The 22,672-nt window shown below is 32.4% G+C and overlaps 1 protein-coding gene across 2 annotated transcripts; it reads right to left on the bottom strand.

The window, feature by feature from the left end:
- Positions 1 to 1,431: 1,431 nt before the first annotated feature.
- Positions 1,432 to 13,663, bottom strand: LOC145313396 (solute carrier family 49 member 4 homolog). 2 transcript variants are annotated; one of them, XM_080152761.1, is made up of 13 exons: positions 13,560 to 13,663; positions 11,693 to 11,786; positions 11,195 to 11,307; positions 10,544 to 10,656; positions 8,678 to 8,757; positions 7,931 to 8,068; positions 7,317 to 7,481; positions 6,822 to 6,956; positions 6,195 to 6,351; positions 5,775 to 5,848; positions 4,129 to 4,230; positions 3,079 to 3,231; positions 1,432 to 1,598 (listed from the first exon to the last, which is right to left on the bottom strand). In XM_080152761.1, exons 1-13 carry the CDS (start codon positions 13,604 to 13,606, stop codon positions 1,506 to 1,508), a joined length of 1,464 nt encoding a protein of 487 aa, XP_080008887.1. In that variant the 5' UTR covers positions 13,607 to 13,663; the 3' UTR covers positions 1,432 to 1,505. The 2 variants fall into 2 exon arrangements, with proteins under 2 accessions (XP_080008887.1, XP_080008888.1); XM_080152762.1 differs by lacking the exons at positions 1,432 to 1,598; positions 3,079 to 3,231; positions 4,129 to 4,230 and adding an exon at positions 5,363 to 5,467.
- Between the last annotated feature and the right edge of the window lie 9,009 nt (positions 13,664 to 22,672).

Consider the following 22,672-nt stretch of genomic DNA (forward strand, 5'->3'; position numbering starts at 1 on the left):
CCCCCCAAAACAAAAAAATTCCCCACCCTTTTTTTTTGCTTAAGATGTCCTTGGTCATTTTACAAATTTCACCCAAATTTTTTTTTGATCACCTCTTAGGGCAAAGCCCCTAGAGGCAATATCGATATTATGTCAAAGCCAAATATTTAACACTATTAACAGTCAATGTTTTAGTTTGAAAAGATTTATGTCAATATCATGTAAGCTATTTAGTTAGCATAGTTTGAAATTGCAAATAGACATTTTGAATTAAGTAAATTTTTCTACTTTTTCTATTTATGGAAAAGGCAATATAATTAGTCAAATTTATATGATAAAAAAGTCAGCTCATTATTGCTGCGCTAATAAAGAACATAATTGTCTTTGTTAAAGTTTATATACACCCCTATAACATTAGCTGGAGGCAATTAAGAATTTTAACTGTTTCAGTATTGATCCACTAATCAAGAAATCAAATTAAATTTTCTTTCTCTCTTGTTTTCACATTGTTTTCAGTTTGTTATATATTTTAAGTTTTTTTTCTCGTATTCATTCGAATCCGGTGGATAGGAACCGGTTCTCATCCATACGAAAAAACTACGTCTAGCATCGTATTATATCCAGCTTTCTACGAATATAAAAATGTACAATCATAAGATTAAAACCAGTTTTTTTAGCCCGTTTTTAATCTTATAGTTGTACATTCTATATCCGCGGAAAGCCGTTTGTTTCTTAAAAGCATTAGTTTATTTAGCACTAGCGGCTACGCCCCTAGAGGCCTCTAGTGGCACTTTAAATGTTTTTTTTGATAAAGTCTTTACTATAATTTTTTACGTACGATACTTCTTCATTTGACGTTGAAGTCTCCTAAACGTTTTTTAAAATTTCGATTTTTTTGTCATTTCTCTTGGGAGGGTGGTGGTACCCTCCCCCAAAATAGTTAAAAACCTTCCCGGGACTTATGAGAAGCTACCCTGTTAAGGAGAACCCGATCGGTTCAGCGGTTAGCGAGATCCTTCGGTACACACAGACAGACACACAGACAGACACACAGACAGACACACAGACATCCTGTTACTTTAGTATAAGGACTAGCGTCTATGCCCCTAGAGGCTACATGAGGTTGGGGCGAGGAAAGGGGGGGGGGTGGTGGGCGACGTCTGCCCATATTGAAAACAGTAAAAGTGTCTGACAATGATGTCAGAAAAAATTAACAATTAACCAATGAGAAGCCAGTATTCACAATGGTAAAATATATATCGACCTCTCGTTGGTTAATTGTGAATTTTTTTGGACGTCATAGTCAGACACTTTTACTGTTTTCCCCATATTCAATTTCGATAAAAAAAAAAAAAAATATTTTGGGTTGTGGTCCAACTCAAAAATAGCTATAAAATTAAAAAAGCAGACAGACAAAAATTTGTTGCTTTTATATAAGGATTTTAAGCAATATCATAATTAAATTTTTATTTTTAATATTTATTTGATACAGATATATAATAGGTATTAACTTTACATTATTTGATTTAATAAACTTCTTCTTTGGCAAGTGGGTTGTCAAATCCTTGTTCATCATTATTATTAACTGTCTCATCTATGTTCCTTCGCTTATACTCCTCCTGGTTCAATATAGAAATATTAAGAAATAAACCTTATCATTAACTGATTGAAAACATGCAAATTTTTGATGTACACCTTAGCTTCTCTCACTCTGTCTGACTGTAAGTCTATTTCTTGTGGAATGTATGGGTATGCTATCGTTTCCGCTTGTATGGCAATAAAGTAAATTGATTTTACAGCAAAATCATTTTGTCAACTTTACTTGTTGCTTACACCAAATTTACAGTCCGATGTCCCGTCCCTTCCTGACAATCTATAATACAAAGTAGAACGATGTCTGTCTGTCCGTCTGTCTGTCTGTCCCTTAAGATCTCGGTAACTACTGAACCGATCGGATTCTACTCTTCAGGGAATATACCTACCGGTCCTGTGGTGGTTTTAGGCTATTTTCTTGGGGGGTGGGACACCCCCAACCCCCCAAAAAACAAAAAAAATCCAACTCCCCAAATTTTTTTTTTTTACATTTTTTGTAAAATCTCAGTAACTGCTGATCAAATTGGGCTCTACCCTTCTGAGAATATACCTACTGGTCCTCTGGTGGTTTTAAGCTATTTTCTTGGGGGGTGGGACACCCCAACCCCTCCCAAAAATAAAAAAATCCCCACTTCCAAAAATTAAAAAAAAAAAAATTTTAAAACAAAAACCAGTAATTGGGGTGGGGGAACCCCACTGCAACATGGGGCGATATCAAATAAAGCTGTTATCAAAACGTTACTATTGTATTTTGCTCAATTGACTATCAATATTGTTGCAATTTTTGGTCAATCTGATAAGGACTAATATCTATATGCTATTTGGTAATTTAATATCTATTTTTTAAAAGCGAAGCCATTCTATAATTAGGGTAGGTCCGTCCGTCCGTAACGGATAGATTTTTTTTGTTAATTTAGGCATGTTAGAAGTGTCCAATCGATTTCAAACTTTGTTTGATGATTCCTGTAGTAGCTACGTAGGATTTAGAAAGCGTACCAAATCTATAATCGTACGTCCATTTTAAACATGTTGGTTTTTAACTTTTTTAATAAAATTTTTTTATGTTATAAAATCATCCGTTTGATCTGATTTTTGGAGTACTGATTCCTAGTACAAGAAGGTACAATATTATAAGCGAAGCATTTCTATAATCAAGTCCTAAAAATGTCAGTATGACCTTAAACAGTATTTTGTATTTAAGAAGTTCTACAACAAATTTACTTATAATTTTATCAAAACTTATATATTTATATTTTGTATATTCAGCTCTGACACTCTACCTGAGTTAATGTTCGTTTGTCATACCGTTTCAGAACTTTGCTTCTGTGGATGTTGTCATCCTTGTTTTCGTTTAAGTTATCATTGATGGAGTTTGGCTCTTCTAATAATCATAGACACACTGCTCTTTGCCGCTCAAATACTTTTTTTTGTGCGGCAGTGGTGGCGATCTCAATTATGTGCTACCTACAGTAAAAAAAAACAAGGACAATTCAATGTAAAACTAACCTTCATGAAGAATAGTAGAGGTAGAACAATGAAGCATGATAATGGAAGAACAAAATTGAGCCAATATGTGCCCACGTGAGGAATGTTGAAAATAAGAAGAAACATAACTGATATTATGTTGTACCAGATATTTAGCCACCCTCCTACAATTCCCTATAAGAAAATACTTCAATTAAACAATTTTAAACAAGGATGACAACATCCATAAAAGCGAAGCACTGAAACGGTAGGACAAACGGACATTAACACTTGTATAGTGTCATAACTGAATAATCATAATATAAATGTATAAGAGTCAAAGCAAAATTGTAAGTAAATTTGTTGAAAAACTGCTTGATTCAGGATAATGTTTATGGACATACTTACATTTTTAGGACTTGATTATAGAGTTGCTTCGCTTATTACATTATACTTTGTTGTCCCAGGAATCAATATACCAAAAATCAGATCAGTCGGATGATTAGATCACATAAAAATTTGTTGTTAAAAAAGTAAAAAAATCAACATGTTTAAAATGGACGTACGGACATTTTGGTGATGATTATAGAGTTGCTACGCTTTCTAAATCGTACCTAACTACTAAAGGAATCACCATGCAAAATTTGAAATCGATAGGACAATTCTAACATGCCAAAATTAACGAAAAAACTATCCGTTACGGACGTACGGACGGACGAACCGACCCTAATTATAGAAAAGCTTCGCTTTTAACAAAAACGATCGAAACTGTATTATACTAAGTATTTATCGAATCTTATTTTAGAAATGTCCGTATGTATGTATGTCTAATCATTTTTGGAGGGATTTAAGATAAACTGCTTAATTTTTTTGTTAAGTTCCCTGTACGAACGAGCATCAATATATAATTTCTTTGGTCCGTTGGTCTATTGGCCATGCTAAAAAAAAGACAAACATATAAAAAAGTTCTGATTTTCTTTCTATATATGAAAATATTTTCTATAATTCAATTTTCCTTGTTCGTCCATCCCTGCTTTTATTGAGCATGCTAGGAATGGATATTGTGATCCTTGTATTATTGTGCCACATTACCTCTGGAACGGGATATAGCTTCTCAACAGCGAACTCCATGCAGAGGGGAGATGTTGATACCACCATACTGTTACCAAGTAATAATAACACATATATACACACCTAAATAATAATTATTATACTAAATAACAGGGTGTCTGTTATACAAGGGAGATGTAGACACCACCATACTGTTACTAAGTAATAATAACACATATATAAACACCTAAATAATAATTATTATACTAAATAACAGGGTGTCTGTTACACAAGGGAGATGTAGACACCACCATACTGTTACTAAGTAATAATAACACATATATACACACCTAAATAATAATTATTATACTAAATAACAGGGTGTCTGTTATACAAGGAAGATGTGGACACCACCATACTGTTACCAAGTAATAATAACACATATATACACACCTAAATAATAATTATTATACTAAATAACAGGGTGTCTGTTATACAAGGAAGATGTGGACACCACCATACTGTTACCAAGTAATAATAACACATATATACACACCTAAATAATAATTATTATACTAAATAACAGGGTGTCTGTTATACAAGGAAGATGTGGACACCACCATACTGTTACCAAGTAATAATAACACATATATACACACCTAAATAATAATTATTATATTAAATAACAGGGTGTCTGTTATACAAGGGAGATGTAGACACCACCATACTGTTACCAAGTAATAATAACACATATATACACACCTAAATAATAATTATTATACTAAATAACAGGGTGTCTGTTATACAAGGAAGATGTGGACACCACCATACTGTTACCAAGTAATAATAACACATATATACACACCTAAATAATAATTATTATACTAAATAACAGGGTGTCTGTTACACAAGGGAGATGTAGACACCACCATACTGTTACTAAGTAATAATAACACATATATAAACACCTAAATAATAATTATTATACTAAATAACAGGGTGTCTGTTACACAAGGGAGATGTAGACACCACCATACTGTTACTAAGTAATAATAACACATATATACACACCTAAATAATAATTATTATACTAAATAACAGGGTGTCTGTTATACAAGGGAGATGTAGACACCACCATACTGTTACTAAGTAATAATAACACATATATACACACCTAAATAATAATTATTATACTAAATAACAGGGTGTCTGTTATACAAGGAAGATGTGGACACCACCATAATGTTACCAAGTAATAATAACACATATATACACACCTAAATAATAATTATTATATAAAAGTAACAGGGTGTCTGTTATACAAGGGAGATGTAGACACCACCATAATGTTACCAAGTAATAATAACACATATATACACACCTAAATAATAATTATTATATAAAAGTATCAGGATGGCTGTCTATGTTTCTGTATAAAGTAAATGATCTCACTAACCACTAAACCGTTAGGATTCTCCTTTGCAGTGAAGCTTCTTTTAGATCCAGGGAAGTTTTTTTATCATTTTTGTGGAGGATACCTCCAACATCTGGAGATAAATCGCCCCTAAAAACCCCCCACACTATTTTTTTTTATAAAAATAGTAATATGAAAATACTTCTTTGTTTCTATAAGGTTCTTTCAACTTCAATTAATTGGTATTTTGATACATATATAAAATATATACTACCTTAAGAGAAATAATTGATGGTAACTGAATAACTTGAATTGTTATTAGTGTCAGGAAGGTAAATGTTATACCACCTAAAAATAGAATAAAATATGTGGGACAAAAATAATTGATTCATAAAGTTAATTACTTGCTCAAAATGATCTTTCACATTGGCATTAATAACATAACAGCATCTGTATGTTCTAATTCTATTTGAACTACAGATGTTCTATTAATTTGCAACAAACTTTGTTTCTTATGGATTTGTTGGCATTACTTGCAGTTTGATTTAATAACTTTAAATAGTACTACCCAGCGTAGTGAGTTTAATCCAATTTTGGGAATGTGGCGGGTTCAGGTCTGGCCCACAAACGTTAAAAATAATTTCTACTGTTGCTATGTCTGGCATGTGACAAAATCAGCAAAATTAAAGCTTACCTAATATTAGCAATGCCATGATGGTGACTTTCATGTAGCCTTTGATCCTGTCAGTGGCCATGCCCACCAGGATGGCAACAGCTGTTCCTACCAGCACAGCTATGATACCTAACATGTTGACCCACTTCTCTGTCAGGCACACCCCACTCTCCCCAACCTAAAACATGTGATTTTAAAATTGCATTTTATTTTTTAAAAATCTAAAAAATACCATATATATATATAAGGATCCTAGGGGAATACACAACGGACGATAAATTGATGTACATCCCTATTGATGATGAACAAAGTTACCCCTTGTAAAGATTAAATCTATTGTTTGAATTGTTTATGCGCACAACTTTATGAACCAAGTACCCAAAGTTTTTTAAAACCAGCAATTTAGAAAACGTAATCATAAAACTTTAGATACCATTTTTAGTATTCATTTAGCTTAACAATTTTTCATTAGAAAAAAATCTTTAGAGGAATAATTTAAAATTTACAGCAAGATTTAGAAGAAACAAATCTTTTATTTTCAATTATGGGAAGTTTTACTAGCAGAAAAAATTAAGGCAATATAGCAATACAAAAATATAAGTATGTTTAAACCTGTTTTAATAATTTGAAAGCATTAAAAGTTTAGACCTGTGTAAGGCTGACAACCATGAGAGCACACCAGTTATTCCAGATGGCCTGAGGTATGGACCAGACAATGGCAATGGACCAGGCGGCTCCAGATCCTATCAGGTTCTTTATACCAGCCCAGAAATTTAATCGAGTCTAAAACAAATAATAAACAACACATTTTAAAATTATTGGTTATAGAAAAGATAAATAATATTTTTTATTGTAGTCTTAATTTAATATTAGTAGGGAAAACTTTTTTAGAAAACTTACTCGAATTAAATGAACACTTATAAAAAATTTTCTGATTTTCCAATTGACAATTAATATACATATAGATTTTCCTTTCAGACCTTTCTTTACGCAACACATGGGTAAAGGAGTATGGCAATTGCTATTTATTATACTATAGACTATTTATTAATGAAATAATGTAACCTGAAATTTTACTTTGGTTTAAATAGCAAAAAAAATCCTTGAGTATTTATTAAAATAACAATTTTTTAAGTTACCAACCTGTGTTGAAGATCTGCTGGGCGGGTGGAGAGGAGCAGAGGGGAAGTAGACAATGGACATGGAGAAGAGGACAGCAGCGGGAGCGGTCAGAGCGAGCAGGTAGTAGTGGAAATCTGCGCGCAGCTCTGATTTCTCGTGTTGTGTCAGTGTTACTCCATGATTGTCCTGCAAGGATTAATGTAAATATAAAAAAATTATAAATTCAATGAGTATTTCTAGTACTTCTACATAGTGGGTTGTTTTGGCATTGAAAACAGTTTAGATACATTGCATAACCCTTGAAACGTATGTTGTTAATCATTTTCTTATTAGAAAGACTTAGCGTCATAAAAGAAATTCTTTGCTTTGCAAAAAACAGACTTGCCAAAACCGCCCCTATAGGACTCCTGTTATGAAATATAAAATAATCTTTACGAAGCTCTTTATAGTGCCTATAAAAATGATGTCATACAATACAAATGACCGATGACAAAATTATCAATGGCAGGTCTTTACACATTTTAATTGACCAATGGTAGGCCAGTATTACGTCACTATTACAGGCACTATGAAAAGCTCCAGTCTTTATTATTATATATTTATTTTTTATTGTCATGATTTGAATTAAAATCTACCTGACTTCCACAGCTGGAATTAATTTGTGTGTCATTGAATCCAATAGTTTCAGGTACAATGAGCTCTGCCATGAGGAAGCTGACCGCTGTACCAAGGTTGTTCAACATCTGACTGATTGAGGTGGCTGTTACTCTTTCCTAATAAGGAGCAATATTAATTTTTAGTAGCTCAGTTACTTTTTAACTAGGATGAACGACAAACCATCAGTGTCCAAACTTTTTCACCAATAATTCAAATCTATAGCAAGGTTTTTGTTTATAGTTATTGGGGGAAGTACGTATTTTTTTGCCCTTCGGATCTCTGTAAATGGAACATTTATAATGAAATTGCATAAGTATTTTTTTGTCTTTTCAAATTCAATCATTTCAAAATTATGTAAAATGTGTTCATAATTCATGTTGTTGCATAAGGCCAATAGTTAAACTCACAAAGAGCAATGTCAAATTTCAACAAAGTATTGAAATACAAATAGTTTTTACATAAATAATGCGAACTTTTGCGGTTTAAATTATAATATGTTTTAGTTTATAACTCATGCACAATGCATATTCTAATTATGAAAAGAAGAAAAAAATAGAGAAATTTTGGACACCTTGTTTTTTTTCTAATTATGAAAAATTATTTCGAAGCTTATAATTACTTCGTATATTTTATATGTACTAAATTAAATTTTGTAATCATCATACGATTGCTACTTTTAGAAATGATTGTCCTTGTTTTCTTGGATTATTCCCTTATTAACTTACATTGACCGGAAACCAGGCGGAGGAAACAGCTGCAGGTATGGAGGTCACTATGATGCCAGGTATGCCATTCAGGATAGCACCTATTAATGAATACAATTTTTGAAATCTACTTTAGTTCATTGTAAGATATTGCTGGAATCGAACCTTTGTTGTAACAAAAACAAACAGCTGAAAGCACGTGTTATTTAAATAGATTTTTTTTTATAAATAGCTGCGGCTGAAATAAAAGACTCTTTTGGTTTTCGCTGGTAGCCGTTTTTGAAGCTAACTTTGGCTAAACAGAATTAAGAAAGAGCTGAGGCCTCAGATTGTCTAAAAAATGGGAGTGGGGACAAAACACCTAATTTAAAAATACCTAATTTAAAAATGCCTAATTTTATAAATGTCTAATGTGACAAAACACCTAATTTATAAATACCTAATTTAAAAATGTCTAATTTAAAAATACCTAATTTTAAAAATGCCTAATGTGACAAAACACCTAACTTTAAAAATGCCTAATTCTATAAACACCTAACTATAAATACCTAAGTTTAAAAATACCTAATTTTAAAATACCTAATCTGAAAAACCTAATTCTAAGTATATCTTAAAAGTGTTGTTAAATATATTAAACCGGCGGCTACGCCCCCTAGAGGCCTCTAGAGGCAATTGCAGTGCAGAGGGGAATTCAATTAAGTCTTTGGGGGGAGGGGGGGATTGAGGGTTCATGATCCCCCCCCCCCTCCAGAATTTCAAAGGTTGAAGGACAAGGAAACAAATGAATTTTAATTTTTTTTGGTTTCTTCCCTAACCTAAGTAGCCGTAGCATCCCTTTTTTTTCTTGGGGGGTGATAGTTAATCATCCCCCATTTTTGTTCTAGTTTGATAAAAAAAGATTGAAGAAATATTAAAATACGGAGGGGGGGGGGGGGATTTCTCATTGGAAGGTGTTGGTAACCTCCCCAAAACCTTCCCAACCTTATATAAACCATCCCATGACATAAGGAAGCTTCATTGTAAAAATGCAGGGGCGTCCAAGCTTTTTTTTGGGGGGGGGGGGGGGGGTTAAAACTTTTTAAGGGGGGGTAATTCTTTTTTTGGGGGGTAAAATGGCGCGTGAAGCGTGCCGCAAATTTTTTTTACCCACCCCAAAATCTGAAATCTAAGTAAAATTTCTGGGGGGGGGGGGGGTAATTTAAATTTTATTAAATATTTAGTATTAAAAATGCGCGCGAAGCGCACAAACATTTTTTTTGTTACAGATTTTTTTTTTTTTTTGGGGGGGGGGGTATTTACCCCCCAAAATTGATTGTGGGGTGTAAATACCCCCTCCTAAATGGTTGGGGTAAATTTTAAATGGGGGGGGGGGGGTAAAAAAAAAATTTGGGGGGTGCCTACGACACCCACAAATTCGTTTGGAGGGGGGGTAATCCCCACTTTACCCCCCCACCCTTGGACGTCTATGTAAAAATGAACCATATTGGTTCATCGACTAGCAAGATCCTTTAGCAATAACAATCAGCCAATTGGATTAATGTTATCAAAATTTTAGGTATTTTAGTGAAAATATTTGATATTTTAGAATTAGGCATTTCTAAATTAGGCGTTTAGATAGTTTAAAATTAGGTATTTTTAAATTAGGCATTTTTAAAATTAGACATTTTTAAAATTAGGTATTTTTAGTCAGGCATTTTTAGTTAGGCGTTTTTAAATTAGGCATTTATAAATTAGGTGTTTTTAAATTAGGTGTTTTTAAACTTAGGTGTTTTTAGTTAGGCATTTTTAGTTAGGCATTTTTAGTTAGGCATTTTTAAATTAGGTGTTTTGTCCCCACTCCTAAAAAATGGTTTGTGTTTTTTTTTCGGGCTATACTGTATTACTGACCTACATGGCAAAGAGCAAGGAAGGCAGTATCATTCATTTGTGGAAAAGCTACAAATATACATCTAATACCAGCTCCAAGGAATACCAGACCACTACTCAGCACCACAGACAATCTATTCAGTAATTTCAATCATAAATTTCCAAGATTTTTGCAAAAATTTGCTAAACGTCTATAAATAAAAGACCATCAATATCATACATAGGTGTTATTAAATGGTATTTTCAATGTAATCTTTATTGTTGGACTATGATGATCTTAGGATAACCATTACAGATTACAAAATGATTCCAGGTTTTTTCTTTTTATTTATTTTAAGTGACTTGTGGCTGTTTTGGGTAGGGTTTATTCCTGAGCTCAGCAACCGCACGTGAGCCGCGACTAAGCCTGAAATTTTAACCCGCATGGATGATAAGAAAATATTTTATGGAAAAATTGATTGCCATATTTGGACAAGGTTTCAAGCTGATTTTTTAAATTATGAAAGGTTGATTTTCCCCAACGCTTACAAGTGACTGTTTCGCGGCTGCCGAGCCCTGATTAATTCGGTTGTTTTCTTCGAGGTATATTTTCTATCTAAATAGCGTTGTCCCTATAAATTATTGCGATTTTATGAAATATTTTTAGCAATAAAGATTGAATCAAAAACAAACCTGAGACTTTTCTCAGAAATGTAGAGGATAGGTACAAGAAAGACCAGGAAAGCAATTGGTCCCCAGTTTGTTAGCAAGGGTATTGTGTACTCTGGCCATTGGGGGTAAAGCTCCTATATTAATTGTATTATAAAAATTTAAATGCTAGCGAAGAAAACTTTAAGTGTGGAAAAATGAAATGTCAAAAAAGTAAAATAAGAAAAGGGGAAGTGAGTTTTATGTTTAATTGCAAGTGTCTCTGTAAATAATTTGGTTGTCTATCTCTGTGATAAGTAATGTCCTCGCTCCTGCGAATTGACCCTGGCCAACTGCTTATCGTTTTTTTTCTAGAGTGTGAGGAGGGGGGGGGGGGCGAAAGAATGTCCTAAACAGGGACAATTACGTACAAAAGTAGCGAAGCTGTTTGAATTAAAAAACTAAACATTGAAAGGTTCTGAGAAAGAGTTAAAGAAAGTGAAGTTAAACAATAAAAGAAATAAAAATAATATAACAACTAACCTTTACTGTACTAACAATTGGACCAAAAGTGTTCCATACTGTACAATTGAAAAGAGCCAGGAAGGAAAATAAAAACAGAATGTACCATCTTCGTCTAAACAAATAAATTTTACTGATAAATTTTAATCAAAAATAGAAGTATAGATTGGTTTTCAGGCATCAGATTGGCCTAGGTATACAGAAAGAAATTCCAAATGATTTAAAGATGTACAATTCTTTAAACTTTAGGTTAAATAGTGGTAAGGTGTCTAGTTCAACATTAAAGTAAAAGAATAGAGGAGTCATGAGATATATGTAACTCTATCGGAGACCCTGACCCGATTTTGTATTGGCTCTTTAAATATAAAAACATCCAAATTGCTAGCAGACGAAAATGTCTCCAACACTTTGGCCTTAGTTGTCTGGATTATACGTCTATCATTATACAATTTCAACAATTAAAAATTGTACTTTCATCACAAATCACAATAGTATAGATGTATATACAGATAACTATAATCCTCCCTTTTTCAATGATCTTTTTCGTCTGCTACCAAATTGTTTCCTGCTACTTGGCTGTGTTAATATCTTTGACACCATTGGTTGATTTTTAATGACCCAATTGAGAGTCGGCACAAGGACATTGTGATGGGGAGAGACAGTTATTTAACCCTTTCACTTGATTTCATTTTCTCGTGATGAATACAAAATGTCTTGATCATATTTATACTAGTACAAATATATAATTATATTGACATAAATGTAAATGTAAAATACTTAGTAAATGATATAAAACATAAATAAAACTATCACACGTTGTCAACATCATGCATGTGAATTGTGGGTAAAATTTATAAATAAAAATGAAAAATTCCATAAAAGCGACGGTCATAAAAAGAGACACATCAAAAATATTCTATAAGTATTATAGATCTAATCATAGAGTTGTTATAATTATAGAGAAGCCCTGAGATGGGTTCTTAAAAGAAAATGCCGCGTTTTTCGACATTTTTTACGCTTTGAATAACAAGCGCGGCATTCGCGAAATCTAAACAGAGTATACAACTTAAGAATTCAAAAGTTTAAAATTATTATTTTAGCCATTTGTATAATGTCTAATATAGCTATAAAAAGATGTATTAATTGATATGCAGCAAAAATGGATTTAAGATAATTTGTTTTTCTTTTATAAAGGCTGTACCAATAAAAGCGAAATAATTAAATAAATAGTTGTATACTCTGTTTTGATTTCGTGAATGCCGCGCTTGTTATTCATAGCGTAAAAAATGTCGAAAAAACGCGGCATTTTTTTTAAAGAACCCATCTCTGCTAAGCCTTAGACATACTTTCATATCTACAGTTACTGCATTAAATCTTTACGTATAGACGTACATACCGTAATTTTAGAATAGTTTTATTTTCTATTCTCAAATAATTGTTTATTGTGATCATGATTTTGAGAATAATAAAAAATCGGCATCTTTATAAAATATTTAAAATACTAAAAAAAAGGATTTATCATTTGTTTTAAAATCAAGGAAATAAAAGAAATGGGAAATGAGAAAGAGCTGTCAACTGCTTTGATTATGTCATCATTACAACTTTGTTTAGTTAAGAGAGTATTCACAAAAAGAATCAACATCCATTAGTAAAGTCGAAATGATTATGATATAAAAATGTACAATTATAAGATTTAAACCAGTTTTGTAAGCATGCCGAGATGCTAAAGGCACAGGCTAACAAAGCTGGTTTTAATACTGTGATTGAACATTTTTATACTCGAAGAAAACTGAATATAATACGATACGATACATGATTTTTCAGTATGGCTTAGAACAGGTTTTAATACAGCGGATATTAACGGATACTGGAAAATATTCTAACTCACTTGTAAACTTTGACTTGCAGTCCTGGGATTAATTCTTCCTTGTCCATTTTTCAATTTTTAATTTTATATACTATTTGGATTGTTACATCAAGATATCTGAAATCATTACAAATAATTGATAATTACAGACAGACACTAACACTTAATATTGTTCCTAGAGGCTAAGTTGCTTTGCCCCTGCCCTCTAGGGGAGGGCGGGGGTTTGGTCCGGAAAATAGCCTAATACCATCCCGGGACATTTAGATAGCTTTCCTGAAAAAATATTTGGAATGACAATTCAAGATCTTTAGCTTCAGAAAACAATTTTACTACTTTATATAATACTAGTGGCTGCGCCCCTAGCATCTAGGGCCTCTATAATCAAAGGGATATGGATGGGCAAAAAATAGCCTAAAACCACATTAGGAATTTAAGAAGCTTCTCTGTAAAGGAGAACCATATATGTTCGTTAGTTATCGAGATCCTTCGCTACAGACAGAAAAATGCTTATTACTTTATACAATAGGAAGATACACCGAGATATAATCCTTGATTAAACGGCAGTGTAAGAAAATCTGCTGAATATAGCCCATCACTTTTTTTTATTTGTATACTGCACACACTACTCATAAAGTATCTTTATTTGTAATTATAGATTTGTTTGTAATTATAGATTTGATGTTGATCAGCTAAAGATAAAAATCCGACTGAATGTTGATTACGACAACTATATGGCTTGAAGGGCAAACATATATTTTAATCAACACTAGTACACACCAGGGAGGGAGTGTACAATGGGCTGTTTTTTTTACAATAGTCCCCAAAGTTTTATATTAACCTTTTCTTATTCGTTGGCTTAACAACTTTGGGGAATTTAATTAGATTTTCATTGGTTGATTCATCAAGTTGAGTGTCCAAACGTTTTAACTACTAATTGTAATCTACAGAAGGGGTCATTTTGTGTATCATCAATGGTGATGTGCGTCAATTTATCGGCTATTGTCTTATCCCTTTTGATCCCTGAGTACACACACTCACAGACGTATATGGAGATACAGATAAAAATATGTGTTATATATGTTTCAAATATAAATGTGTTTTTAAAAAAACCTACACATTTTATTTAAACGCATCGTGTACATTGTATTTAGTCATTATGATAAATTTAAACAAAATTCACAGTTTATAAAGTTTTGTAGTTAACTTTTCAAATACCCACTGGATTAAAACGATTTCTTAGTCAAAATGAAAAATTATGTATTTTATCTTATTGTAGGCAATTTCCAAAGAATAATAAGAAATCAGTTTTGTTATATTGCTCTTCGGCCACCAGGGGACCAACAAAACTGGAATTAATCTTAATAAGCTGCTTCCATTATTCTATCAGCGCAAATCTATAAATAAATATTTCCCCTCCCTGAAAAATGGCTGAATTTTTAGTAGTAAAGCTACTTTAAACCCAATTTGTCCGTCCAGTGAATTAGGACATGGATTTTCTTTCTGGGGAAAAACAGTATCAGCAGCTATATAAGATATATTTTTGTTAAAGGCTTTTTGGCGGCTGTAGAAATTTAAGTTAAAAATATAAGAATTCATTGACATTATAAAAATTGAATTAAGTATTAATGATTTGTAACTGTACACAAGTAAGATAATGACATGGGTTTAAAGTTCAAGGTAAAATATCTCATATCAATCAGTCAAATTAAATATTAAACCCACTTTTTTCTTCTAATAAGGACATTTCATATTTCTCTCTTGCTCTCTTTCTTACAGTAGATTTTTTGTTGCAGATAGAGGGCATCACTGGTCTGGGTCCCTATGGGCTCTTTAGGTTTAAAAAATAGAAAGGAAAACATACATCTTTTTTTTTTTTGGGGGGGGGGAGATAATTTTTTTTAGGGGGCTACTTTTGGGAGGTGGTGGTGGACCAATAAGAAGCTACAATGTAAAAGAGAAACATATCGGTTCAGCGGTTAGAGTGATCCTTCGGTACAGACAGACAGACAAACAGACACTGATCCTGTTACTTTTATATTAAGGATTATTGTGACTGCCTATTTATTTGTGCCTAAAGATTACGTTTAAGGCAAGAACAATTTGGTGCTTGCCTACAGTAAAGATATTTATTGGTCTTGTAAAGATTTGTAATTATTTTGGAGGGGGGTAGGTCAACTTAGAAAATATTTTTTTTTCTATTTCTCTTTTTTTCTCAAAAATTGCATTGTTATCGCACGGGTAGGCTAAAAAAATTCCAGGTTTTTGAAAATACCCATTTGAGCGGATTGCACAGCCTTAAAGTCACATGTCTTGGTACACTGGAAAAGGTAAAATAAAATTTTATTTTGGGGGCTTTTTGAGAAAATCCGCAAAATATTTTTTTTTCATTTTCGCCTAAAATCATCTAAAAATAAGGTAAAAAATGTTAGGGTAGGCTTTTTAAAACTATTATTGCTCAGCCCATAGTTATCCTAAAAGAATGTTAGACATACCAATGGAAAGCTTATCTCCTCTAGTTTTCAAAATGACAAACATTTTTAACGTGCATTGTAAAGTTTTGTATCTATGTTGCTAAATGTAAAAAGTATCATCAAACACATCTAAATGTACATTCATCTATCTAAATATTACAAGCTGAATAAAAACCTTGGGTACCAGAATAAAAAAACCTTGGGTACTAGGATGAAAAACCTTGGGTACCAGAATAAAAAAACTTGGGTACCAGAGTTAATATTGTTTACCCTTCGCCATCCTACAGCAAAATACACAACCTCCATCCCTCCCTGACTGGTCTAAATTGATTGAAAGGCCAAAACTCCAGGGATCTATAGGGATAAGACAATGGTCGATAAATTGATGTACATCTCCAATAATGATTACCTCTTATGCATATTGACAATAGTGGTTCAAACATCTGGACACTCAACTTAATCTAACAAATAAAAAACCCTATTTATTATATAAAAATTTGGGGACTAGTGTAATAAACATCCCATATTACCCCCCCCCCCCTCCAAAACACAGAGACATTGTACATTAAATTATACTGGTACACAATGTTTTATAATCACTTTATCTTACTCATAGGCTTAAAAACTTTGGGTCTTTTAATTGAATTTTGATTGGTTGGTTCCAAACTATCAGTGTTAAAATTTTTCTACACATAACTTTAATCTACAGAGGGGGTAATTTAGGGGATTTACATCAATCTAAATTTCATTGTCTTATCCCTTAAGATCACTGAAAAGCCCTAATTGTGCATGAAAATGAGTTGCGCCTGTTTACGGATCAAGGCATTCCCCCCATACTTTTGCTATTATTGTCAAGCGCCAAACATAGTAGCAGTGGATATTATGACAGGGGGGGTATTTTTTCTAGGGGCAATTTCTCTTGGGGGGGGGGGGTGGTACCCTCCTCCAAAATAGTTAAAAACCTTCCTAGTACCTATGAGAAGCTACCCGCTAAAGGAGAACCTGATCTGTTCAACAGTAAGCGAGAAGTGTGCGCATCTACTAGGGTCTTTTCAGAAAATTGACCAGTAAGGTCAATGAACTACACCTATGTGATTTTTAAATAAAAACTAGGGTGAAAACATCTGTAAAGGCGAAACATGAAAATAATGGAGAGACAAACGGACAAAGTGAGTTAAATAGCAGATGTCATAAAAAAAGTAAGAAAAAAAAGATTTTTGTTTTGGTTTCTTTACGATCAGAGCGAAGTTCTTATTATACGCAGCTACCGTATCCAACCAAGTAGAAACACCTTATCAAATGTCCAACCCCCATGGGGGGCTTATTAGTATATTATATTCCTAACCTAACCTATTTAGAAATATCTTTTAGGTTATCCAAATGCCTAACCCCTGCTGGGGTCTTATTTTATTATTCCTTTATTAACCTAACATAGCCCATTTAAACCATCTTAAAGGTTTTTTGAATAACCAACCCTTCTGGGGGGCTTATTTGTATATTCTTAACATAACCTAACCTTTGCAAAAATACCTAAACAAATTTTCCCTTGTCATAATATCCACTGCTACTATGTCTGGCGCTTGACAATAATAGCAAAAGTATAGGGGGAATGCATTGGTCCGTAAACAGGCGCAACTCATTTTCATGCACAGTTATGACTTTTCAGTGATCTTAAGGGATAAGACAATAAAAATTTAGATTAACGTAAATCCCCAAAATTACCCCCTCTGTAGATTAAAGTTATAAAAGAAAAAATTTAACGCTGACAGTTTGTAACCAACCAATCAAAATTCAATTAAAAGACCCAAAGTTTTTAAGCCTATGAGTAAGATAAAGTGGTTATAAAACATTGTGTACCAGTGTAATTTAATGTCCGATGTCTCTGAGTTTTGGAGGGGAGGGGGGGGGGGGGGGGACATTATAGTCTCCAAATCTTTATAAAATAAGGTTTTTTTGTTAGATTAAGTTGAGAGTCCAAACATTTCAACAACTAATATTAATTTAATTTACATAATAGGTAATCATCATTGGAGATGTACATCAATTTTTCGGGCATTGTCTCATCCCTTTAGATCCCTGGAGTCTTGGCCTTTCAATCAATTTAGACCAGTCAGGGAAGGATGGAGGTTGGTAAGCAATATTCACTCTCGTACTAAAGATTTTTTTATTCTGGTACCCAAAGTTTTTCATCTTGAAACCCAAGGTTTTTTTATTCTGGTACCCAAGGTTTTTAGCTAGAGGAATGGGGGAGGGGACACAATCAAACCATGCACATGTACATTTAGATGTGTTTGATGATACTTTTTACATTTAGCAACATAGATACAAAACTATACAATGCACGTTAAAAATGTTTGTCATTTTGAAAACTAGAGGAGATAAGCTTTCCATTGGTATGTCTAACATTTTTTTAGGATAACTATGGGCTGAGCAATAACAGTTTTAAAAAGCCTACCCTAACATTTTTTACCTTATTTTTAGAGGATTTTAGGCGAAAATGAAAAAAAAATATTTTGCGGATTTTCTCAAAAAGCCCCCAAAATAAAATTTGATTTTTACCTTTTCCAGTATACCAAGACATGTGACTTTAAGGCTGTGCAATCCGCTTAAATGGGTATTTTCAAAAACCTGGAATTCATTTAGCCTACCCGATCAAAAAATTAAAAACTACTTTAATTAAAATCACACTTTTCTCTCTTTCTATTTATAGCAATGTTAAATGATGCGCAGTGTTATTATGTACTTTTAAATATTAAAGCATGTGAATTGTTTCGTGTTATTCTTTTTCTTTATTTAAATGTACTATTATATGAAAAGTTTTTAAAATTTAGCCTGAAACGTCTGCAGCAGATCGGAGAAATTCCTGAAGCAAAGATCATAGCAGAACCGTTTCCGTAGGCTACCATCTTTGGTTAAAAATCTAGGGTATTTTTGCTCAAAAGTAGCCTAGCTTTAAAAGTTAGCTACAGCTCGGATAAAAAGAACAGTAAAATGTTACTTAATAAACAAGAATTAAGTAAAATTGTAAACATATATGTAGTAAAATTAATAAACGGGGAATTAAAATACTAAAATGATCACGAAACCTAGTAAGCTAATATACTTTTATTCTGTAATATACGGACAGACGGAAAAACCCTAGTTTAAATGTTTATGTGCTTATTATAATATTAAATTGAATGTTCTTAAAATACACATCTTTTTATGCCTGAAGTTTTTAAAAATTGCACATGGAACTTACATTAGTAGATACATAATAATCATAAAAACATGTCTCTACGTAGTAACTGCCATGTTCATAATGCATGATGTTACATAGATCATATAGTTTGACTTATTTATATAAATTTTTAATTTTACTTATATAGCTTTGTTTGTATTAATTGACATAATTCCTTCTTTGGATAATTATTCACCACTGATCAATTAAGTACACGATTAAATGACATGTTTTACATTTTTATTTGCATTTTAATTCGCTTTTGAACGCTGAATTAAAGAAAAAATAATTTCAATTTACCATAAACGTATTGACCATTACTGAAATGGGAAAATTTACCCTTAAAATGACAACACTTTTTATATCTAACAGAAATAGAACTTAGTCCTAATCCTTTTTTTAAGTGTTGATTAATGAACGTATGGATTTTTTGATAATAATTATAGAGCTACACACTGAAGATTATACCCCATTGTTACAGGAATTTAAGGGACAATTCCTAGTTTAACAATCAAGGCTATACGTTGCAGAAGGCAGACGTTCAACCTTGGAATTATACTTATATTAAACTAAATTATATCATTTTCTTCTCTTTATATGTTTGTTTCGAAGGATCCCGCTAACTATTAAACTTAAATGGTTCTCCTTTTCAGGCCTCTAGGGGCGAAACCTCTAATAAAACAAATCAAATTTATAATTCTTAACAACAAAAAGAAACAAACTGATGATTAAATTTCCAGAAAGTTTTTCTTATCTTGTAATTTTGAGGTTAATGATGTAGTATTATTATTGTTTCGTTTATATTACAGCATTAAGTACATATCACATTGTTTTAACTTGAAAATACAAGACAAATTTTTTCTTTACTAAAGATTTAAAAAATACATATATAAAAAGCGAAGTTTCTTAAGAGCAGCAAAGCAAATGATAGGAAAAAGAATCACAACAAAAAAAACAGACGGCTATAGTTAGAAACTATGCACAGAGCAGTCATACGAATCTTCACGAAAATTACGTCAAATAGTAGCGTAGAAATAGAGAAAGAAAAAAAAGGAGTGAGAGAGCCATTTAATATAACAGCAAAGTAGAATAAAAAGCAAAGTATAAAATCAAAGTAAGATATGACATTGAATTCTGTGTTACAGAAGGCCAGAATAACCTAGAGAAATAGATGCATTTTTTACTACTTGAATATATCTGTGGAACAAATAGTCCTTGTTATTTGTTGAATGACTTACTAATTTGTTATACAAAAGTAAAACTTTAATTTTAGCATTTAATATGCAAAATAAACAAGGATGACATCATCCATTGGTAGTGAAGCACATAATTAAAAACTAAAGAATACTTAATTGTTTAAAGAAAAGTCGAATTAAGTTATACCTTTAGTGTTAATGGTCTAAGAAAACTATTTAAAAAAATTTAAGCATCAAATAGTGGTTAAGAAAATTGTCTTTAAAATTGAATCTTTCAAGGACGTACGGACAAAATAAGTTATGAAGTCGAAAAATCCCATTATCACCAAAAAGTTTTCATTTTCCAAAAAAGATCTTTACTAACTGAAAGACAAATTAAGCTATAGAATAGCTTCGCCATCAAAATTTTTTTCTAGGTTGAAAGACTAAAACTGCAGCCGACCTGAATGCAAATGAACTTGCTCAGAACTCGAAACAAACAATACAAAATACAATATAATATAATACAGGGAATAATAATGCAAAAAATCTCCAACCCCGCCTTCGCAAGGCAGAGGCAAAAAATGCGCGCAAAAACGCCAAGGCGTAACTGGGAAATAATAGCCGAGTTTATTAGTGAAGTATTCCCCCACCCCCTGGATTTTGCTGTATATGTGCATTTAGATTTCAATTTCAAATATTTATTTATTTTTTATTAAAATTTGCAAATGATCTCTAAAACGGCTGTTACTATTTTTTTACGTATCAAGAAAGCATATTGTTAAACCTGTGTTTTTGTTTTAAAAAAAGAATATATATAATCTAAAGTTCATTTGAACACAGTAATAGTGTCTGACTGATTATGACGTAACAAAAAAAATTAGCCAATGAGAGGCCGTTATTGACCAATGGTAAAATTTATAGTGGCCTCTCCACAGTGGTCCTCAAGGCAAAAGAAGTTTGACAAAACCTACCATAAAAACGGACTATATGGCCATCAAATATACACATTGGAGGGCCAGGAACTGATTTTCTTAAAATCATAGCTGTTCCTTCTTGGGGTTTATTCCATTTAAAAGTTAACAGACCAAATTCCCTAAAAGATCAAGGTTGTTTGTCGCAATTTTGTTGCTTTGGATTCAAACCTTTATAACTTTGGCTGTATGAAAGACTCATGAAAGCTAAACCTACCATTGGAAAGCCTATTAAATGACAATTTCAGACATAGCTTTAAATTTTTTGTAGCTTTCTTACTTTTTGCTCTACAAGGAAAATTGTAACCAAAGGGAGAAAATTTATTGATAAATCTATTCTCAGAAAGGCTTTCACTAGGGTATTTTGATGTAAATTTTTCAGGATTTTTCTTATGTTCAGTGATTCTTTTGATGACAAATGCAAAAAATACACTTTCATACATTTACATTGGTATATTTGCATTTTTTCTACCTTGAGCCAAAAATTTTTTATAAAAATTATAAGTTGGTGTATATTTTTTTGTCCAAAATTGTACATAAATTTCAGGAATAAATATTAAGAACCATCAATTGCTACATTTTACATGTGTAGTTTTAAATTTCCTATATTTATGGTTGAGTAGGAGCCTCAAAAATGCTAAACCTACCATTGTAAAGCATGTTGAACACTCTATCCAAATAAATCTACGACTTTAAAAAAAAATTTACTTAAAAGGCTTGCACAGGATTTATGTTAGGTGTAATAAATTTCACCAAAAATGTTTTCTTTCCTACAAAATTTGGATTAGAAGGGAGGTTACAAAGCAGTAATAGTTATCACATGTCCTGTTTCAACATCAATCTATGGAGGGGGTGTGCCCCCCCCCCCCCAAAAAAAAAAATGGTACAGGGCTTAGGTGCCCCCCCCTTTCCCCCCTACAAAGGAAGGGGGGTATCATTTTGATAGTTGAAAATAATGCAAAATTTAAAAAAATAATTTTTTTCAAAAATCAACAAGATATAACCTTCCCCCCCCCCCCGGCCCCCCTCCCCTACCCCATATCTATGGAGAATAATTCACAGTTGGGGGAGAGGGGGGGGGGGTGTAAAAAGTGCATGAAAAGTGCTGAAATTTATTTTATTTTCCTAAAATATATTTACCCCAGGGGTAACACTTTTATGGGGTGGGGGGGTATTATCTGCTATAAATCTTTTTAAAAAAATTAGGGGGGGGTGATTTCAACCCCTCCCCCCACCTCCTTAGACATCTCTGGGAATTTTTTTCATCTTTTTTAACTCTTCCCCTTCTAAATTC

Source organism: Acartia tonsa, chromosome 3 (assembly GCF_053477335.1).
Source record: "Acartia tonsa isolate MP-2025a chromosome 3, ASM5347733v1, whole genome shotgun sequence".
Classification (NCBI taxonomy): domain Eukaryota; kingdom Metazoa; phylum Arthropoda; class Copepoda; order Calanoida; family Acartiidae; genus Acartia; species Acartia tonsa.